Source organism: Indicator indicator, chromosome 1 (genome assembly GCF_027791375.1).
Source record: "Indicator indicator isolate 239-I01 chromosome 1, UM_Iind_1.1, whole genome shotgun sequence".
Lineage (NCBI taxonomy): Eukaryota > Metazoa > Chordata > Aves > Piciformes > Indicatoridae > Indicator > Indicator indicator.
This window is the reverse complement of record NC_072010.1, coordinates 34,274,466-34,294,170: the sequence shown is the minus strand read 5'-3', so window position 1 is coordinate 34,294,170 and position 19,705 is coordinate 34,274,466. Positions and strand designations below refer to the sequence as shown.

Genomic DNA, 19,705 nt, shown 5'->3' with positions numbered 1-19,705 from the left:
TGAATATATAAACCTGCTGATGATAGCAGATTGTGAGTCAGTAGTCTGCATATTTGCTGAGGAATGATGAGCAATGCCCCAAGAGTTAAAGACAGGCACTTTTAAATGGTGAGGAATGCATGTCAATTATTTCATGAAATTTACTGACAAAAGCTTTTTGTCAGACTGCTCTTTTGCCAGCTTTTTTTTACAGAAAGAAAAAAAAATTATTCAGCTGTACTAAGCAGCTAAAAGAAAATAAGTTATGATGCAGACAACCAGTTCTGCCAGACTGAAATGTATTTTGTCTCTAACAGCATTTGGTTATCTCTTCCTGAGAACAAGCAGCTTGCTACTTCAGTGAATAATTCATTTGTTACTCCAGGATTTCTAAGACGTTCCCCTGTACATTCTGTTGATGATTAAAGGAATGAAGGCAACAAAGAGAGACCAGAACTGTTCTTTTGCAGAGGGTAAGCACCCATCTTTCCAGGTACAATATCACATTCATGCGTGAAGTCTCTGTTGGGCACATTGCTGATCACAAGGGGAGGGCAGGCAGGTGGTTTTAATACCAGTTGATAATGAAATAGGAGGCTGCAGAAGGCTGTTTCTACTAGATGAGTCTATTTTTGCTCTCATTTCCCACAATCAGTTGTGCTGTCCCCAGGACCTGTTCCCTGTCCTCCAAGAATCAATCATAGAATGGTCTGGGTGGGAAAGGACCTCCAAAGGTCATCTAGCTCGATCCCCTTGCAGTGAGCAGGGACATCCTCCACTAGATCAGGTTACTCAGCCTCGTCCAGCCTGACCTTGAGTATCTCCAGGCATAGGGCCTCAACTACCTCCCTGAGCAACTGGTTCCCACCATGCTCATGGTTAGGAGCTTGTTCCTAACATCCAATCTAAATCTACGCTTCTCTAATTTAAAACCATTGCCCCACATCCTATCACTCTAGGCCTTTGGAAAGAGTCCCTTTCCATCTGCCTTGTAGGTCCCCTTCAGGTACTGGAACACTGCTGCTAGGTCTCCCTGAATCCTCTTCCCCAGGCTGAACAACCCCCTTTCCCCCAACCTGTTCTCATAGGATATGTGGTCCAGCCCCACCAGTCATCTTCCTGACCCTTATCTGGACCCACTCTTCCCTTTCCTGGTCATCTACTGTTTTCTCATTGTTGTTCTTCCTGCTAGTACTTTCACTGCTCAAAGTCATGGTTGCTTGTAAAAATTGAAAAGCCCAAGGTCAAAGTATTCCATCCTGAAAACATCTGCGAGATGGCAATGGTCGCCTTTGTCCTCCCTTGGGCACAAGTGCCAGCCCACAGCCACGCCTCAACACAACCCCTCAGGCTCTTACATCCCACAGAAAGGCTGGAGTACAAGAACCGTAACACACGGTTTCAAATCTGCTGCTCGGTACGAAGAAAACAGTTTCAGATAATGCTTTCTCAACGAGGAGAAGCAAATCCCAAGGCATCAATCTCTCACAGATTTGCTCTGTATCAAATTCTCAGTCCAGACTGATGATAACCATCTTTTGCTGTAGAAGACAGGCAGCAGTATTTGCAGTATGAGCTTAATAAGACAAAGATCCTTCAGAATGCACCAGATTAGGCTAGGAGAAGGGTCTAGGTTTCAAAAGCTGCTAGATTTCAATGATTACTTTGGGGACAGTCCTAATGTAGTAGCAGAGGAGAGCTGCTTTCTACTTTCCCCTTTATCACCACTTTCTACAAAATCAACAACAAGAAAGGCTACAGAAAATTAATTAATTGCAAATATCCCTAAGGATCCTTCAGTCAAAACATCTTTATTCCAGTAAAATAAATGAGTGTTTAAAAATTTTTTCTTAGTGAAGAACTTTAGAGGCATTAACTAATACTAGAAGTAGAACCAGATTATTTAAAATGCATACTTTGCAAGTAATTTCTAAGATGGTTCAAGACACGTGATTAATAAATTGGTTTGCATCACAGAAGTAAGCACGGTAAGTGGGTAAGCACATTTGGTGGATATTCTCCTCCTACAGCTGATCATGTTAGTTATTGCCAGGCTGTCAGCATCACCATCTTCCTGCAGGTTCATTTTTCTTAACTGTTTATGGCAAAAAGTCGAAGTTCAAGCATGTAAATAACCTTTAAATTGCACAGTATTATGTTTCCTGATTGACTTACAGCTACAAATTAAAAACAAACAAACAAATCAAATCCCTAACTAAAATCCCAAAGATTTCATAATTTCAAGTGTTGCGAGCAAGTCAGAAATTGCCAGACAAAGCTTGTTGATAACAATGTGCAAACATACAGAAGAACTGAAAAGTAATTTCAGGACTGAGAACTGAGTGTAGTTTTTCTGCTTTCTTCCTGGTACAAATTCTGTCCTTCCTAATATAGCTGAATAGAGTTAAAGCTTTTGTTTGTTATACATGCAGTAGTAAAAGCCACCATTTAGAACAACTCGTTATTGAAATAATTTTCTCAAAATAACTGACTTTTTTTTTTTATAATTGCCATGAAAATCCCCTAGCAAGAACATTCACAATACAAAATGTATGTGCAAATATAAAACGAACCACAAGGCACAACCTGAAGTTGTCGTAAAGAATTGATTCTTCACATGGAGCAGGTTGTGCAGAGCAGGTTTGCAGCATAGCCTAGGGTGAGCAGAGTGAAAAGAGAACAGTGCCACGGACCACGTCGGTCGCACGCAGCTGCAGGGCACTTGCCTGTGCTTGTGTGAGGGCACATGCATCAGCACAGCTGCTGGCACAAGTGCCTGTCCGCACACCGCACACCGGTGAGAACATGAGCCCAAATCCTGCGGCAGTTCAGTGTGCTCTGCAGCTATTTGGATTGCCCTAAGGACAGACAGACACGCAGTCCCAAAGGCATCAAGGCAGAAACTGAATTCCAGAACTACCTGAGTTGCTCAAATGCATCTACACTATGAACTTGTTTTCCCTGCCAAGAAGCAGGGAGCTGCTTGTTATCACTGCTGGACTCCTTCCAGAATCTCATCAACTTAAGCTGAAACTAGAACACATACTTTTACATGCCACTGCAGCATGTGGTCCAGACCCACCCTAAGCTGACCTAAGAATGCTGGAAGAAAGCTGACAGGCTTCTCTCTTGCAATTCTGGCCTCCTGCCTGAGATCACCCCCTTTGCTATTGTTATTCACTATGAAAGACAAAGCACCATAACACAGAGTTATTTTTAAGGGACTACGTTTAGGAAGCTCACACAATTGATACAGAAAGATTAGCAGTATTCATTAAGGCCACGTTATAGGTTATGATTAGGGAGCCTAGGTTCTTTGACTTGGAGAGGAACATCTCCCACCTCCAAAACAAAACTTACACTGTGTGATATTTCTTCTGCTCCATCACCCTGATTTCCAGCTGCAATACGGTCAAGGACAGGCTTAACAAAGCCACACAGCCAAGACAGAAGGTATGTGCACACTGTACTCCAAACTTGCTCTTTTCTGCTAGAGCTGCTAGCAGAATTCAACCAGTCTGCACCAAAATATAAAGAGTAGTAGTGTCACACTGAAAAAAAGAGAGGCAGATACTTTAATCATCCATCACCTAACAAATGCACCTGGTTTATTTTGCTACCATACACATTTCTGCTTTCACTCTACACAAGGTCTTCAGCCTCCTCTTCCTTCTAAAGCCTTCAGATTTTCTAGATATTCAGTGACAGCCTCTATCTCTGCAAACTCCAGCAGTCTGTTGATGAGCTTATCCAGTGCTTCTTTCCCATTTAGAATTTCCTACGAATGAAATAAAAAGAGACAAAGGCATCATTATTATTCTGAAAGGCAGACTACTCTGACGAGGAACTTCTGGGACGCACTTTGCTTGGATTCTTACACTGGTGCATCCACTCACACATCTTTGTGGCTCCCCCCACGTGAAAGCCGCATGGCATGGTGCACAGCAGCTGCCTGTGAAAAGCACACTGATTCTGGCAGCAACAAAGGAGCTATGGAAGCTTTCCTGCCATGCTTGCACATAACCTGTGTGTTTACACGAAAATTTCAAGGACAAGAACAATCAAGGACTGAAGAACCTACTTCAAACACTGTTGCTCATGCCAAGAACTAGTTTATTTTTCAAGCAAAGCTCAACTGACAGTTGTTAAGCAATTTATGGTTCCAGTTTCACTCAGGAAAAGTAACAAGTTCCCAACACTAAGTAACTGAAAAGCTCAACTAACAAAAGTCAGTTTTATACATCTGTGGAATTCCTTCACATTCTCCTCTGCATTGGTATCTGTGGTCCTATTCCTCACCCCAGTAAGTGTTACCTATTCCATATTCAGCATGTCCTACGTTCTCAGATGTTACCCAGGACACCCATGGGTACAGTTTGAACAGTGTTGCTCCTTATGCAGCAGCGCTTACAATAAACTGGATATTGAAGGGTCACCCTAAATTTTGTCTTAAAATTCACAGAATCACAGAATGTTAGGGATTGGAAGAGACCTCCAGAGATCAAGTCCAACACCACTGCCAAAGCAGGATCACCTAGGGCAGGTCACACAGGAACACATCCAGGCAGGTTTTGAAAGTCTCCAGAGAAGGAGACTCCACAGCCTCTCTGGGCAGCCTGATCCAGTGCTCTGTCACCTCACTGTAAAGAAGTTTCTCTTCGTGTTGAGGTGGAGCCTCCTGTGTGCTAGTTGGTACCCGTTGTTCCTTGTTCTGTCACTGGACACTACTGAAAAGAGACTGGCACCTTCATTCTGATACCCACCCCTCAAATATTTATAGATTCTGCTAAGATCCCCTCTCAGCCTTCTCTTCCCAAAATTCAAAGTATTTTCACAAATTTAATACACAAAATTACATTATTAGGTATGTCTTTCTCTGTAAATTAAGAAAATGCAAAAAAAAATTAAAATATTCAAGGCATATGTAGATTTACTCAGAAATAAGGCTTCAGGTAATCTTAAAAGGAAAGCCTTTGGTTACAGTTTAACTGTGGCCTGTGAGACAATCATAAAACAAAAGTTTTTCTCCTTCTTCACTCTGGCATTAAGAGGAAGAAAGAATGGTTTAACAAAACAAAATAGTCCTTCATGTCAGGTTTCTCTTTTGGATGTACTAAGCTTCAGTAATCTCAAATGTCATTTTGGGACTGTGACATAGGGACTCCCACACTTCACTGAGGACTACGTGCTTGACCATTTTTCACTTAAACAGCAGGAAAAAAACACACAGAGAAGTAGGCCAGAAAGTTCTATCCAGTGATGGTCATCTTTAACATTACCCTACAATAAGGCAGGAATGAAAGTTTAAGCTTTCTAAATCTACGATGTTCTGTCACAGCACAACTGGCTAGCTGATTTCCTCCTCTATGTCGAATTGCTTTCACTAAGTTAATTTCTTGTTCGTACGGCACACATTAAGTATCTAACTCTAAACGCTCTCACCAGCAACCCTTACCTTGATATTGCGTGCATCATACGAGATCCTGTGGTCAGTAACTCTGTCCTGAGTGAAGTTGTAAGTACGAATTCTCTCCGCCTGGGCTCTTGTTCCCAACTGTAGCAAAGCAGCAAAACCCCAAACTAGATTATACTGTGCTTTTTTTTTTTTTTTAAAAAAGAATCAAATACTACTCTAAAGCAGCACTCGTAGAAGAAATGTTAATGGATCTGCCTGTTCCAACTACAAACCTCATGGTCACTGGCTTAGTATAGGGTTGGGGTTTTTTAATATTATGGCATTACTAAACTGTATTACTTGTGATTCTGCATCATAGACCAAGTTTTTGCATCCTCCAGTACATTTCTGTCCCTGTTCTGTAGCTGGAAGAATTATACAACTCTTGAAAGTCACGTAAGTCAAGAGGTAACATCTACACCAATTCCTAGTGAAAAAATGTTTAAGTGGTGGGGGGGGAGGAGGGGCCTGTAACCACCACTAAAAATAACAGAAATAGGCACCATTACACCATTAAACAAAAGAAGCAGCAAAATCAGCATGTGGCAAAGCCATTCCACTGACATCTGCCTGTCAGAAATTAGCACCTCTCAGTGTTCTTACTCCTCTTTCGAGGAGGAAAGACTACCAAGAGAAGTCCTCTAGTGGTAAAGAGCAAGAATGCAAGCAATCCCAAAAGTTTTAAATCCAAATGTAGCGCTGTTGTGCGGTTAAACTCTTCATTAAAAATGAGGTTCAAACATTAAAAAGAGCTTAGCGAAATAAGCGGCTTCTTTGAAAATTTCACCTGCATCCAACATGTATATTTCAGAACAAGGAATTTATTGAATAAATTCTGAAACATTAGGAAAGGTAATTGACTTCTGCTTGATTTTCTGTAGTATTCATATAAATGTTCATCTAAGTACTCCACACAGCTCTGACAGCTCTCAAGCTAAAACTGATATCAAAAGGTAAATGGCTCACCGTTTACAATTACCAGGTTAATAATCTGCAGGAACAACACACTTCAATGCAGCCTGAAATTAGTGATTAATTAGCTAACCTGGGAACTTTAGAGTACTGAATCATTCTGTAATTCTGAAATACTTTTCTTCCTGTTAATCACTATTGTAATTTGCATCACAAAAGGGAAAACACTCAAAGAATGGGAAAAGACTGATAGCACATTTCAAGAGAAAAGCACACTTCGACGCATAACTTGAGGTAACTCTTCTCTGGAAGCTGTTTCTTGCTTAAAAGGTTACCTAAGCCGTATCAAATAAACTGCTACCTAACAGTGCATTGGCAGGATTGTTCATATACTTGATTCTTTCACAAGATGCTCCACTTGCCTAACTCTGGCCTTAACAGGGGGATTCAATGCATGATGTTGAGTGTTGCTCTTTGGCCAGCTCTAGCAAGTCTTTTGACTCTTTTCTTTCCAGCTACAGTTGATCTATCTTTGTCATTGCCTGAGAAGTCTGTAACAGCACTGAACTGGGATAAGTAAAAATCAGACTAGCATTTTAAAATGTAAGATTTTTCCTTTGTAAGCAAACCTGGTGAGACACACACACTTGTGTGCTCTGTCACTGTCACTCAAACAGATCAGAAGCAAGTCTACAACATAGCACCCTTCTCCAGATTTCAGCAACCACATGTTCTCACCTGCAGTTTTCTGGCACTCTGCTCTTGACTTAGTTGTTTTTCAATGATCTGCTGGTACAGCTTAGCTCTTAGCGTCCGCAGAGCTATTTCCTTGTTCAGCTGCTGTGATCGCTCCTGCTGGCACTCAACTGCTAGTCCTTTACAGAGGAATTCAAGAGAGCTCAGACCAAAAGCCCATTAGAACAAAGAACAAAGAAGCTAAATTAATTCTAACACATTAGACAAATGAAACTTTCTAGAGCGCTGGTTTGTAGGGCCTTTCAGCTGTAGGATAAAAAGTCATTTTAACACACTGGCCAGAGCCATTAGTATGTTTTTACACTCTTCACAGCTGTGCCAGGGCCTTTGTTCAGTCAGGGATACTTTAAAATTTTGTGAAGCAAACAAGTTTCTGACATTGCCACCAGAAATTGGGTTCACTCAAATTAGTTATCACATGTTAAAAATGTAATATGCACGGTTTGCAGAAGCATGTTTAAAACACTGTAGCGCAAGTTTTTCAAGTCTTAGTCTAGACAAGCTCTTGGAGACTGGACAATTCATTATTCTGGCAGAGAGGGGCGTTTAAACAACACTGGCAAGTCTTGAACTTAATTATAAATAATGAAATAAAGAAAAAATATATATTTAAAAAATAAATTTAGTACTTATTTCAACTTCTCATTTGATTTCTGAAGTAAAAAAGGAAACAGCTGTTTTCAGGTCACTACAGGAATTTCCTGTGCTAGAGAGATTCTCTATCTGGTCAGAAAGAAGACCCCTGGATTTCGATAAAAAACAAATCCTGAGAAAGACAGAATGCTCTAAACTATACACTACCTTTCCATCAACACATATTTCCCTTCATGTTTAACACATGATAGCAGTACCTAACACTGAATAAAAATCTTCCAGCCTCATTTTTTTTCAGTCATGTAACTACACAGCTTCCAGCTAGGCAAAGCACACCCTTGGTTGTCAATGGCCATTATTCCTGAAGGTATAGAGCACACAGCACAAATTATTTGCATCTTCCATCTCACTCTTGTCATTCCCCATTTGTTCTTTCATCCTTCAAAAATGGTGTATTCATTAAACACTCCCTCTGAAGACAGAAATGGCATAATAGCCATCTGCTGGCCACTGTGCCAGTGGTACATACTCCTTTTCTCAGACAAGGCAGAACCTGAGGGGGCTGTTTCCTTTTTTTGGTATAAGGCCCAACCCTGCAAGCTCACTCTGAAAAAAACTTGTTTTCTCTTCAGGATGCAAATTTCCTGTGATTAGAAGCACAAAATACAGCCAGACTTACCTGTGGGAAGATGTACAACTCTCACAGCACTATCAGTTTTGTTAACATGTTGCCCTCCTGCTCCTTTGGCCCTGAAGGTATCTATACGTAAATCTTTGGGATCCACTTTAACATCAACCTAGAGTAAAAAGAAATTACCAATTATAAAAATATGTGAATGTCAATGATACTCAGTGTAAAAAAAAATAAATAATTAATCACTTCTCAAAGATTGCTCCTTTACAGCTGTTCCTGAGTAACAGCTATAATTATTGTACTTTAAAAAAAAAAAAAACACGCAAAGTCAAATATCTCTACAACACAAGTGATGCTTTAAATATTTCAATTATTTTTTCAGACTCTTACTCCAGGTCCTTCACAAAACAAGGAAAGCAACGGGGAGTGTGAGAGAGTGTCTGTGTGTGTCTGCAGGTATCTGTGTCTGATTAACAAATACTTCTAAACAGCAGTGCAAGGATCTTGCTCATGAGTCAAGCCCAAATGATTCTAGCAACTGTGCTGAAAAATACTTAAGTGAGGAAAAAATGAGTGCATGCAGATTCAAGTAAGTATTGCACCACTGGAAATATGAGTCCATGATGACCTGGACCATAGTCTGAGCTTAGTGGATGGGAAAGGATCATTGAGATCTGATCAGTGTTGCAAGGAAAGCATTACAAGGAAGCAAGAGAACATGCAGGGAAAGCCTGGTTTTGTTTGGTTTGTGTGCAAATTGATGGTTAAAGTGAGAACTGGTGGTATCAACGAGATCTTAGAAAAACTGGCCAACACATGCACTCATTCAAATTCAATACAGACTGTTCTTGATTTAACAGAGGAGGACACCAATAACTTAAATGAAGCAAAACAAAAATTAAACATCCAAAGGACCTGCAGAATCACATTCCTATGCAACACTAACTGCTTGGATATATTCCCTGTCTTACCACATTACATAATTTAAAATTGACTTACTCATAGCATTCATCTTTGTGAGTGTTGGGGCTGGAATATTCACTGAAACTATCACCGCTTTACATGCATTTCAGGCAATGGTATATCTCTGCAAAGCTGTTTCTGATGACCCATTTAAGCATGTGAGGTACAGAGCCAAGGACTATCACCTTCCAGAGTCAGAGAACTTGTGCTTCACTTGCTGGGACTCGCATAAAGAATTGATACTTAAGTATCAATAAATCCCAAAACAGTAACAGTAACACAGGGGTTTAAATAACACCTACTGCAATGCCAAAATGGATGAGCAGGGATACCTTGCCTTACCACCCTGATTTACATTTAGTTACCTCCTCTGGCTGAGGGAGGACAATAACTGACATTGTCCCTGTGTGAATACGCTGCATTCTCGATGACAGGCCTGTCTCAGGGATTCGCTGGACTCGATGAGTCCCTCCTTCATATTTCAGATGCCTGAAGACATCCTCTCCTGAAATATGAGCAGCAGCATGATGCAACCCACCTAGAAAGACAAATATGTGACAAATACAGCACCCAAAAACTGTTTTTCATTTAATTGCCTTGGTGGAATGTCTTAGGAACTACTATACCTATCTCAGCTGGTGTATAGTTCACAATGTCAAAGGTCCAACGTTTATAGTCTGCGTAGTTCCGGTACATCTCAAACATTTCTTTGGTGAACTGTTGGCAGATGTCTCCTAAAAATATAAAGGCGCTACAACATGAACAGCAGTTCATAAATTGACAACCAGCAGTTTTTAGATTCAGTCATTAGAGAAGATTAAGACTCTTTTTTATAAAGTATACCACTAAAGTATAGAAAGGCATTAAGAATAACCCCTAAGAGGTTTAATAAAGTTGGATGGACGTTTGAAGTAATCTTTATTATGGAGAGCTTGCTGACCTCCAGTTGTTCTGCCAGCTGTCACTTCTAATACAACATGACTTCTATCATATTTTTCCTTTGGCACTAGAAGCTGGAAAAGCTAAAAAGGGAGAAGAAAAGTAAAAAAAGACTGTTGTTATCTCCTTCATGACTATCTCCTCTTAATCTAATTTACAGCCAGCCTTCACAATTGACATAGCCTGAGCTCACACAACCACTGATATCTTTTGGCAAACTAGGAAGTAGGACTAAAAACTGTCCAATGGCTGCTGCAACTCAGTGCAGTCAGTGTGGAAATGGGATACTACATTTTAGCTAGCATCCATGGGAAAGCTAGCTGAAAATTCAATCCTGCAAAGTCAGGTGCCAGGCAACACACTCCAGCCCAAACTACCTACAAACACGAAGTTATTAGCCATAACCCAACCCATTTTTACATTAATCCTATTCTTCAGGAAGTCTCATTTCATATTGCTTCAATATGAACACAGAAATGAGCCCAAACAGAGTTCCCCACTGAATTGCTTCAGCTTCTCTGCTTATAATTAATTCCCCCACTCATGGGGTGCTGTAAGCTGAAAAGAAAATCAAAGACTGCAATTTCCCATCAGAAATCTTTCAAAAATGCATACTCTTGCCACAAACAGTTACAAAGATGTCATGTCAGGTCTCAATAGCACAGACTTAACATTTTTTAATCTCCTCCAACCTCTTTAGGCAGACAAGCAAGCAAACAAAAATGACTAAAACAATAAGCTTCTAAGACACAATTGTCAGTAAGAAGCTTCCTAATAATTAAAGTTGCCACCTTTTTTCAGGGAGAATACAGAAGCTGAACTTCTGTTTCATTAAATACAAGTGTCAAAGTCTATTGGCAAGATCACAAAGGAACATTTTTCTGACAGCTTTATTTACAAAGCTGTATAATTTTACCTTGGGCTCACCTTTCTACACAACACGTTGACTTTTTTATCCAGGGATTCCTTCTCTTCTGATGCAAGCTCTAGAAGTTGTTTCTCATCTCTGCTGTCTAGCTCTAAACTCCAACAAGAGGAATAGATGTTAGCCAATCTCACTGAGTTTAGAGTGAATTATAATACAGGGGTCCAAAGACATGCACTGCAACACAGAAAAGCTTGCAGCTGTGTTCTCTCAGCACAAAAAATCAAGAGCCAGGATCCATATTACTAACTAAATTATCCTATTTCTCAGATGTGCTAGAAGGAGTGGCAGATAATGTACCTCTCGGTCTCTACCTTATGCCTCAAAGTCTGCATCTGCTGGTCCCACTTGATAGCTATTCTGGGTTATACTGATGGTTATGTCACAACAGTTCAGGGGTAAATCCACAAACAGATTTGACAAAGTACATTGAAAACATGCCTGCAAACAGAAGTGCCCCAGTTTCCCTTATAACAATTTTTCCCTTAATACAATTTTTCATGAAGAAATATTTTGTTACTAAACTTACCCAGAAAAACCCAGATATTCAACAATGTGTATGCAACTCACAAAGGTGAGCACTACAAATAATGGTAGGATGATAATAATGAGGTTTCTAACCTTCTGCCTCCTTCTGTTAATAAGATCACTGAAATGCAGGAGTTGTGGATGCAAGGCATCAGGATGTGCGACACCTCACTTGAACTCTTTGCTTAAAGAGATTCCCTTCTCCTCTTTTCAGCATGAGACCACAATCTGGAGTACTGTGTCCAGTTTTAAGCTCCCCAGTACAAGGGAAAATACTGGACTGAGTCTAGTTGAGAATTACCAAAATGGTCAAGGGCTGGAGCTAAGAATATGTAAGAAGAGGCTGAGAAAATTGTGTTTGGCCTTAAGAAAAGCAGAGGGAAGGGAGGTTTTACTGTTGTGTAAACTGCCTAATGGAAAGACATCAAAAAGACAGAGACAGACTCTGTATGTCATGATATAATGTGGAATATAGGAAACTGTAGTTAGATATGAGGAAAGCTATTGTGGCCTAAGGGTGGTCAGGGGGGAAGGGACTGACCCCTAACGGGGGTCAGAGAGGCTCTAGCATCTCTATCCTTGGATATATTACAAACTAAAATAGGCAAGGTCCTGTCCTGCTTTGAGCTGGACATCAGCTCAAATAACTGTTACAGGTTAAGGCCTAAGTGTTCTACCATAGAGATAAATTCCTCCAGAAGACAGAGAGCCCAAGGGGCTGGACAGTCCATCCCAGAGGGTGGACACAGGAAATGGTAATCCATACTCCTGCATCCATATATAAGCAAACCTCACTGCCTGTTCTGTCTCTTTCCTCCCTCCTCTCTGCAGTGGCTGCTCTCTCTCTGGTTTGTGGGGGAATGTGGCCTTCCTGGAAGGCTATTTTCTCGCTGTGCAGTTGAGCCTAGCGTGCCCAGCGTGGGGGGGGGGGGGGGTGCAGTGAGGCCTGGTAAGCCTGTCTTGGGGTGGGTTGGGGGGTGCAGTTTGGCCTACTGAGGCCTCGTGTTGCCAGGGGAAAGTCTTGGCCTCATTGTGGCCTAGCTGAAGCCTGGTGGGCTCAGCTGGGAAGTTAGGCTTGAATTGATTCTGATTGTGTGCATATGTATATAGATATATATATCCTTTTCCCTGAATAACTTTTGTATTTTTATATATTTTTTGTAAATAGTATTTCTATTTAATGTCCAATTCTGGGAGAGTGTTTTCATTTTTCTCCTTTGGGGTGAAATACTTTCTGTCCAGAGCTGTTGCTCAAACCAAGACAATGACCTTCAGAGGTTCTCTTTGAACTAAATTATTTGACAGTTCTGTGACAAGATTGCCCCTTCCCACATTTTAGAGCTTACTACCAAACTAGGAAACATTCTCAGGTAAAGCTAGCAGAAGCTCCAAACCTTTTTTCTGCTACAAAAGCTCCAGTTTACAGTAATTAAAGATGCTGATCAGTTAACATTAGATTACACACTAAGTAAAAACTTGAAAGACAGTTGGAGTCAAGTGGAAAACTGGCCACTGACAAAATAGGGAGCACCCTCTTCTTTTCGTTTTCTTTCCACTGTTCTACCAGCTGAGGACTGTCTCTGCTGCTCATCAGAAAGTAAACCAATTCAACTTACTGAGAGAAAAGAACAGGTCTGGTAAAATAAATGCATGTATTTTAACATGCCAAGCTGAACTAGATTTAACTTACAACCAGACAATTACCAACAGAAATGGGGGAACGGAAGAAGACAGCTTTGAACAGAAAGCCTTGGAGCCAGCATGGAAACCATAGGTTCGCCTCAGATGCAGCATAAGACTGGGAGCTTCAGTATCTGAATGCATCTCCTTGCCATGCAGGACCAGTGACCTGAGCTCTGCATTTTGAGGCAGGAATCTTATGCCAGCACAAGGACCACAGGCTCCACATCTCTGGGCACCTGAAGCCTGGTTCCCATTCACAGCAGCAAACACATGCACACACATGTACTGGTGGCCTCAGCAGTGAGTCTTAAGAACTAAACGGGCTGGAATTGTGAAGCAGCTTTGTATAGTGGGCAAGGGAAGCAGCAGTTCCTCCATATCAGGTTTTAGTTTATGCTCTGGGTTTTTTCCTTAAATAAAAGATATCAGAACCTGCCATCTCCTACACATAAGGTAAGAACTGTATAACTTCCATAGCAGTACGTCTCAACTCCAAACCAATGCTGGTACTGAATCAAAGGCTTCTAGATGGCCATCATTGATTAGTTAGAAAAACAGTATTGAATTAACTACTGTCAAGAGATATGAAAGAATGGTTTGGTGGTGATCAATGAGCTTCAGGTTCAAAGGATAAATGTCCCATTCCTGCCTCCCTGACCCTTAAGAGTTCATTTAATCTACCTCATGACTCACCCCACCAGTGGCAAATGGGGAAATAATATTTTTCTGCTTCACTGAGTGTTACAAATATAAAATCCTAGAGCAATTGTGAGAAATTCAGGAACTACAGAAAAAAGGGTCATTTAGGGAGCTAAATGGAAAAGAAAGCAGTAGAATGAAGGCAACACCTGTCCTTTTACTTGGCCACACAAGAAGCAGTACAGATAGAATAATTTGGCTCCATTTATTTAACTTCTTGGCTTTAGTTTCCTTTCATTCTTTTCCCTTCTTTCAACTAGAACTCACTCCCTGTACCCATACCATAATTTATGGAATTAGAATAATTTTTCCTTACATTTACTTCATCAAAACCCAGCCTTTTAAAGTACAAATTTTCCAATGTTTTCTTAATATTTTCTAATTCTTCCAAGAACATATATTTTTCAGTGTTAAGTTTTTGCCCCTCCTCATTTTCACTCATATTCCCTTTTCTCTAGTGAAAAAAAATTGAGAGATTTGGGCATTACAGTATATTCAATAACCACCATTTTTTCCAAAAACACAAGCATCTGTTTATTTCTGAAACTAAAGAACACAATTCTTTTTTATGTTTCTAAACCAGTTACATTTTTATGAGCTTTATTTTAGTAGGGCTTTTACTGTTTTGTCAATACCCTTTGATTTTCTCTCTGACAAGGACCATGAGCTTTCATCCTCCTCTGTTTATACCACTGGCTATCCATTTCTCCTGTCCATGTCTCTGTCTTTGCTTCACTTGTTTACTGTAAGTTCCTTCGCTGCAGGACAATATCTTCCTCCCTAGGGTTAATGACATTTTTTCTGTTAATGACATTTTTTCTTTCCTGCTGAGTGCACCTCCTCAACAATATTTTTTCTCAAAATGTTGCACCCTTATTTATTTTTTAAATTATTTTACGCCCTGGATACTTTCTTATTCCTGAATGGTAGCAAAGACAGTGACAACTTTTTAGTTCTTTTTTTACCCCAGTTTATACCATAGCAGAGTACTGAAAAGCTGCAGCTTCTTAGGCAACCATTCCTTGAAGGAATCCTCAAATATTTTCAAAGAAATGTTAGCTTTTGCCATTTAAATTGGAAGATGACTATTCAAGGCCTAATGGAAGTTCATGCGATTTGCTCAGTAAATATAAATGAACTAGCTAGATGGAATCCCATTTTAAATAACACAAGTGAAGTCTTCAGCTATCTGATGCTTGCTAAAATATTTTTTCTTCAGTTACAGTGCTCTCAGTTCTGTTAAAAAAGATTAAAAATTAAAATAAACATTTCCAAACTATTTCAGCTAGACAGATAGCCCTGCGATTCCAGATGAGCCCTACCCTCCCAATCTGGCTGTATTAAGATGTTAAACTGAAGTGAAGAGAGAAGAAAAAATGGAAGGATGTGGTTGGATGCAGAAAGCCCTCCAACATGCAAGCTCCCAGGCACAGGCAGCATCAGAGTATATTCCAGGGATGGCCTAACTTATTTAAAAGCTCTCCCCGAAGGCTGGCCCATGAAGTTTATCACATGCAAATCTAGTGTTTTGAAACAAGTAAGTAGATGTGTTCTCCTTACCTCTGCACATAGCTTCTAACTCCTGAACTTCTCTTTCAGCCTCTTTGAGTTCTTGAAATGCAGCTGCAATGGGGGACAGATCGGCACATCTTCTCCTTAGTGTTCGTTGCTCAAAGTCATTTATTGAGTCAGCATTTAACAGATGACTAACCTGCTGGTATTCCTTGTTTAGAGACTCCAGATACTTCTGCACAGCCTCATGCTTCCACAATGCTCGAGAATCCTGATGGTTTTTCCTATACTGACTGTTAAAAGACAGAGTGAATCTAGATGTGTCCAATAATGACTTTGGCCTCCAAATTCCACAGTTGTGCAGTCTCACCACATAACCTATCATCTTTGCAACAGGAGGGAAAAGACAGCTGTGAAGTTGACCGTGGCAGTAGCAATTGCCAAGCAGGCTCTTGAAAAGGCAGACACTTTGGAAAGGTTTCATTTTGTTTCTTAATTTTCCACCACCTGAAACTGAAAGTAGATAGTACATGGACCAGTATTATTGTCTAGAAGAGAGCATTCTATTAAACAAAAAAACACCACCAAACAACAACCAAACACAAGAACTATATCAAGCTCAAATCCTGGTTTTGATTACACCAACACTCCAACTGTCATGGATAAAACTAGTCCTGTTCTAGTCATGGTTAAAACCAGAAATTCTAATCAGTGTATCTGTACTGACTGAGGGTTGGAAAAGGTCCCCTCCCTCACTTCATCAAACAGTTTATTTATGCTGTAGAGAAGCTACTGTAGCTGCGACTTTATAGACAACAGGTTAATTTTGCCATGTCTGACTGGAAAAAAAACAACCATTCCATACCTTACTGGTAAAAGAAAAATGTTGCTGAAAGAAGACAGATCTATACTTAGAGGTACAGAATTCTATAGAGCCAATGTATGAAATATCCAGAACTATGTGCAGAATCACACCCACTGCCATAACAGGGTCCCCTTGCCAAAGGTATATATTAGTAGCATTGGGCTGACCTCAATAGATGAGTCGACGGGACTACCATACACTTGAAATTACTTACCCATGTATGTACTGCGTAAGACATGAGAACAGCACTTTACACCTCCTGTGTACTCCTTCCCATGATATATTTACATATAAGTGACATAAATATTTTCCATCCAGAAAAGTGACTGAGAAGCTGGTACTCTAAAATACAGCCCCCATACTTTTCTGGGCCACTTGGATTTATGCAGCACACAGGATTGCTGTAGCTCTAGCACAGGTAATTTCCTCTTCATCTTATGCTACAACACTGCAAACTATGTTATGGATTCTTACGGTGCTCTAAAAACATACTGTGGTGCAAGGGTCTGCCAAGAGGACTAAATTGAAATCATCCCAAATTGAAAGTATTCTAGGACTACTTACAGAGAAGAGGTTTAACAAATAAAGGAGCACTCCTTAATATATATGCCAGTGCTACAATCCTATCAGTCTACTGATTTTTAAAAAAAAAAAAAAAAAAAAAAAAGCAGCTTCAGAGAAAATAAGAGCATGACATTTTTGCAACAGCATCTCTGAGACATACATTTCAGTTTTCTAATACGATTATTCTATACTCATCAGTGACAAGAGCTTCTGTACATCTTCAGGTATTTTATTAACAAATTACTACAACATTCTAACTACTCCGTTCACCTGTTATCCTCACCTATTTTTCACCCATTTGTCCACACAGAAGAAAGAGCAATATGCAGTAAGCTCAGAATTACTTCATCTTGCTTGCCTTGATGGATGTTTTACTACCTACAGAAGGAGGGAAATATATTCTGCTTCTGCACCTTTCCCCAATTCTTCAGCCAGCTGGTGCTATTGAACCCACCATGGCAACTTCAGGATTGCTTTAATTCACAGAAAGCCAATGATATCCTTCATAGATTGCTCTAGGGACTAAAACCAGCTGCAACAGACGGATCATGTTCCCTCTACCAGAAACACATTAAAGGGCAGAAATCTAACTCACCATCTACAGCCTGAACTTATTTGCTATGGGGCATGTGTAGACTCAGTTCCAAAATTCCAAGTTCTACCAATGAAGCTGACATTGCTCCAGATCAGCACAGTCCATTTTTGTTTGGTCAAGTGCTACCCGTAAGTAACCAATGTTTAAAATACTAATGTTGTATTATATTTAATGTACTATATTAATTATAACCATCTAATTTTTTATTTGTGTAGTTAAGAATGTACTCAAGTAATAACAGATTCGTAGTGTTTTTCTGTATGAGCTCTCATAAATAAAATTCTTGGGTTTAAATACCTGAAAAAACTAAGTACGGGGCTGCAACAGACCTTCAAAGAAGTCAGAAATTTCAAAATAACTTTGCCATGTTAAATAAAAAAAGTATTTCATTTTCAGATATCTTTCTACATTACATTTGTGCAGAAATATGCAAATATAAAACTTTTAGACAGCTATAAGCAGTGGATGACCTATTAACTGCTCTCCAAACCAGATCTTAATGACTTTTTAATGCGGCAAAATTACTCCAAGCACATCACAAATTAAAACAAGTAAGCAAAAGCGACAACTGCAACTGTCTTATTAAAATAAGAAAAAAAAATCCAGATAAGAAAGATCTATCAATACTGCGAATACTTTAAGAGGTTTTAAAAATATCTTATAACAATCAAAGATGCTATTAACTCCACACAACTGAATTCAGACGGGTAAGAACATGTAGGTACATGGAAGGAGGGTGCATTTCAGTGCGTGCCGTAACAGAAACACCTCAGGACCATGCCTCTAAAGCCACCTTTACGACCTCTGCCTCCCACCACGGCTACCCCAAGGAAGCCCCCGAAGGCTGTGCGCGAAGTCCTCTGGCACCCCTCCCCCTGCGCAGAGGTTACAAGTGGAGAGAGAAAGCAGGGCTGCAGAGCAGGCAGGAGCACCTGAAGGTCGTTCAGCACCGAAGGGCAGCTGTGAGGAGCGCAAGAACCCAACACGCATCCAGGAGCTTTGGCACTCACCATCCACATACATTGGCTCCGGAAAGATCCTGCCTCAAAACTGGAGGCCATAGCAGAAGGGAAGTAGAGCGGAAAACTCCCGGTCCCAGCATGCCTGCTGGAAAGGCGACTTCCGGCCGGCTCCGGAAGCGGCCCGGCCCCAGCGCAGGTCGGTCAGCTCGCAGAGGAGGGGACGTAGGCGGTGCCCGCACCAGAGGGCTGCGAGCATCGCTGGAGCAGTTCTGTCAGTAAAGACAGACGTTGCTTTACTCAGTGAAACGCAAGGCGCGAAATAAAAGATGGGGAACGTGACCTTAAAAGTAGGTCTTAATTGTCAGTATCTTCCTCACAGCTGCACGGCAACACACTCTAACTTTGGCAATGGGAACAATCTCGTCTGTTTCCAGTCTCTAAGCTGTTGAGTTACATACACTTTTCCTCGTGTTTTCCCAAAATATGGGCTGAAAAAAAGTTTCAAGTCTAGTTATTAAAAGATTAATTTCAGAGAGGTCTGCATAAAACTGTTCAGTTCCATCTTATGTCAAAGCTCACTATTCAATTATATTTTAACAATTAATAACTATGCTACTAAAGACAAACGCCCATTACAAAACATGAGTAAGCATAACTATTCAGATTATCATTATACTAATAGATTGCAGCTTCCTCATAAGGAGTGTTGTAAGACACAGTATGTATGTGCACATTTTAATAGATAATATTAAACAGATTATACAACTACCTAATTATATTTGCATATTAAAAAAGACTTAAGTAACATTGGGGTTTTTCCATATCTACAAATCACCAAAAAAAGCTTTCTTCTCAGCTACTGTTGTTCAACAGGATTTTTTTCAAATGGTAAAAATTTGGTGTTTGGTATATAAAACATCATTGGGATTTGGTGAGGTAGATATTCCTAAAGACTGAAAACAAGACCGGATTCAGGACGATTCAGATCAAACCTCATCAGCATATGAATGACAACTAACCACTTGTTTGGATCTGAGGACAGACTCTGGCTCTGTTCTGTCCCCTGGGACAGAAGGTAAGGTAGACAGATGAAAAAAGTCTCCCAGAGAACAGGACCCACTTCAGAGCTGATCCAATCTA

General features: G+C 40.3%; 1 protein-coding gene across 2 annotated transcripts; it reads right to left on the bottom strand.

Annotated features, from left to right (window-relative positions):
- Positions 1 to 3,569: 3,569 nt before the first annotated feature.
- Positions 3,570 to 18,633, bottom strand: MTRF1 (mitochondrial translation release factor 1). 2 transcript variants are annotated; one of them, XM_054383423.1, is made up of 10 exons: positions 18,614 to 18,633; positions 15,628 to 16,092; positions 11,160 to 11,251; positions 10,234 to 10,315; positions 9,920 to 10,027; positions 9,659 to 9,831; positions 8,376 to 8,493; positions 7,085 to 7,221; positions 5,435 to 5,533; positions 3,570 to 3,757 (listed from the first exon to the last, which is right to left on the bottom strand). In XM_054383423.1, exons 1-10 carry the CDS (start codon positions 18,624 to 18,626, stop codon positions 3,635 to 3,637), a joined length of 1,410 nt encoding a protein of 469 aa, XP_054239398.1. In that variant the 5' UTR covers positions 18,627 to 18,633; the 3' UTR covers positions 3,570 to 3,634. The 2 variants fall into 2 exon arrangements, with proteins under 2 accessions (XP_054239398.1, XP_054239389.1); XM_054383414.1 differs by lacking the exon at positions 18,614 to 18,633 and having other exon boundaries at positions 15,628 to 16,111.
- Between the last annotated feature and the right edge of the window lie 1,072 nt (positions 18,634 to 19,705).

Bases quoted from the DNA above. Each gene is read 5' to 3' on its own strand.
- MTRF1 (XM_054383414.1), bottom strand. From the start codon at position 16,111: ATGTACTATCTACTTTCAGTTTCAGGTGGTGGAAAATTAAGAAACAAA. The intron at 11,252-15,627 runs GTAAGGAGAACA...GTTGGAGTTTAG, and splicing joins GTTAGAAGCTATGTGCAGAG to AGCTAGACAGCAGAGATGAG. The intron at 3,758-5,434 runs GTAAGGGTTGCT...TTTCATTCGTAG, and splicing joins ATGATGCACGCAATATCAAG to GAAATTCTAAATGGGAAAGA.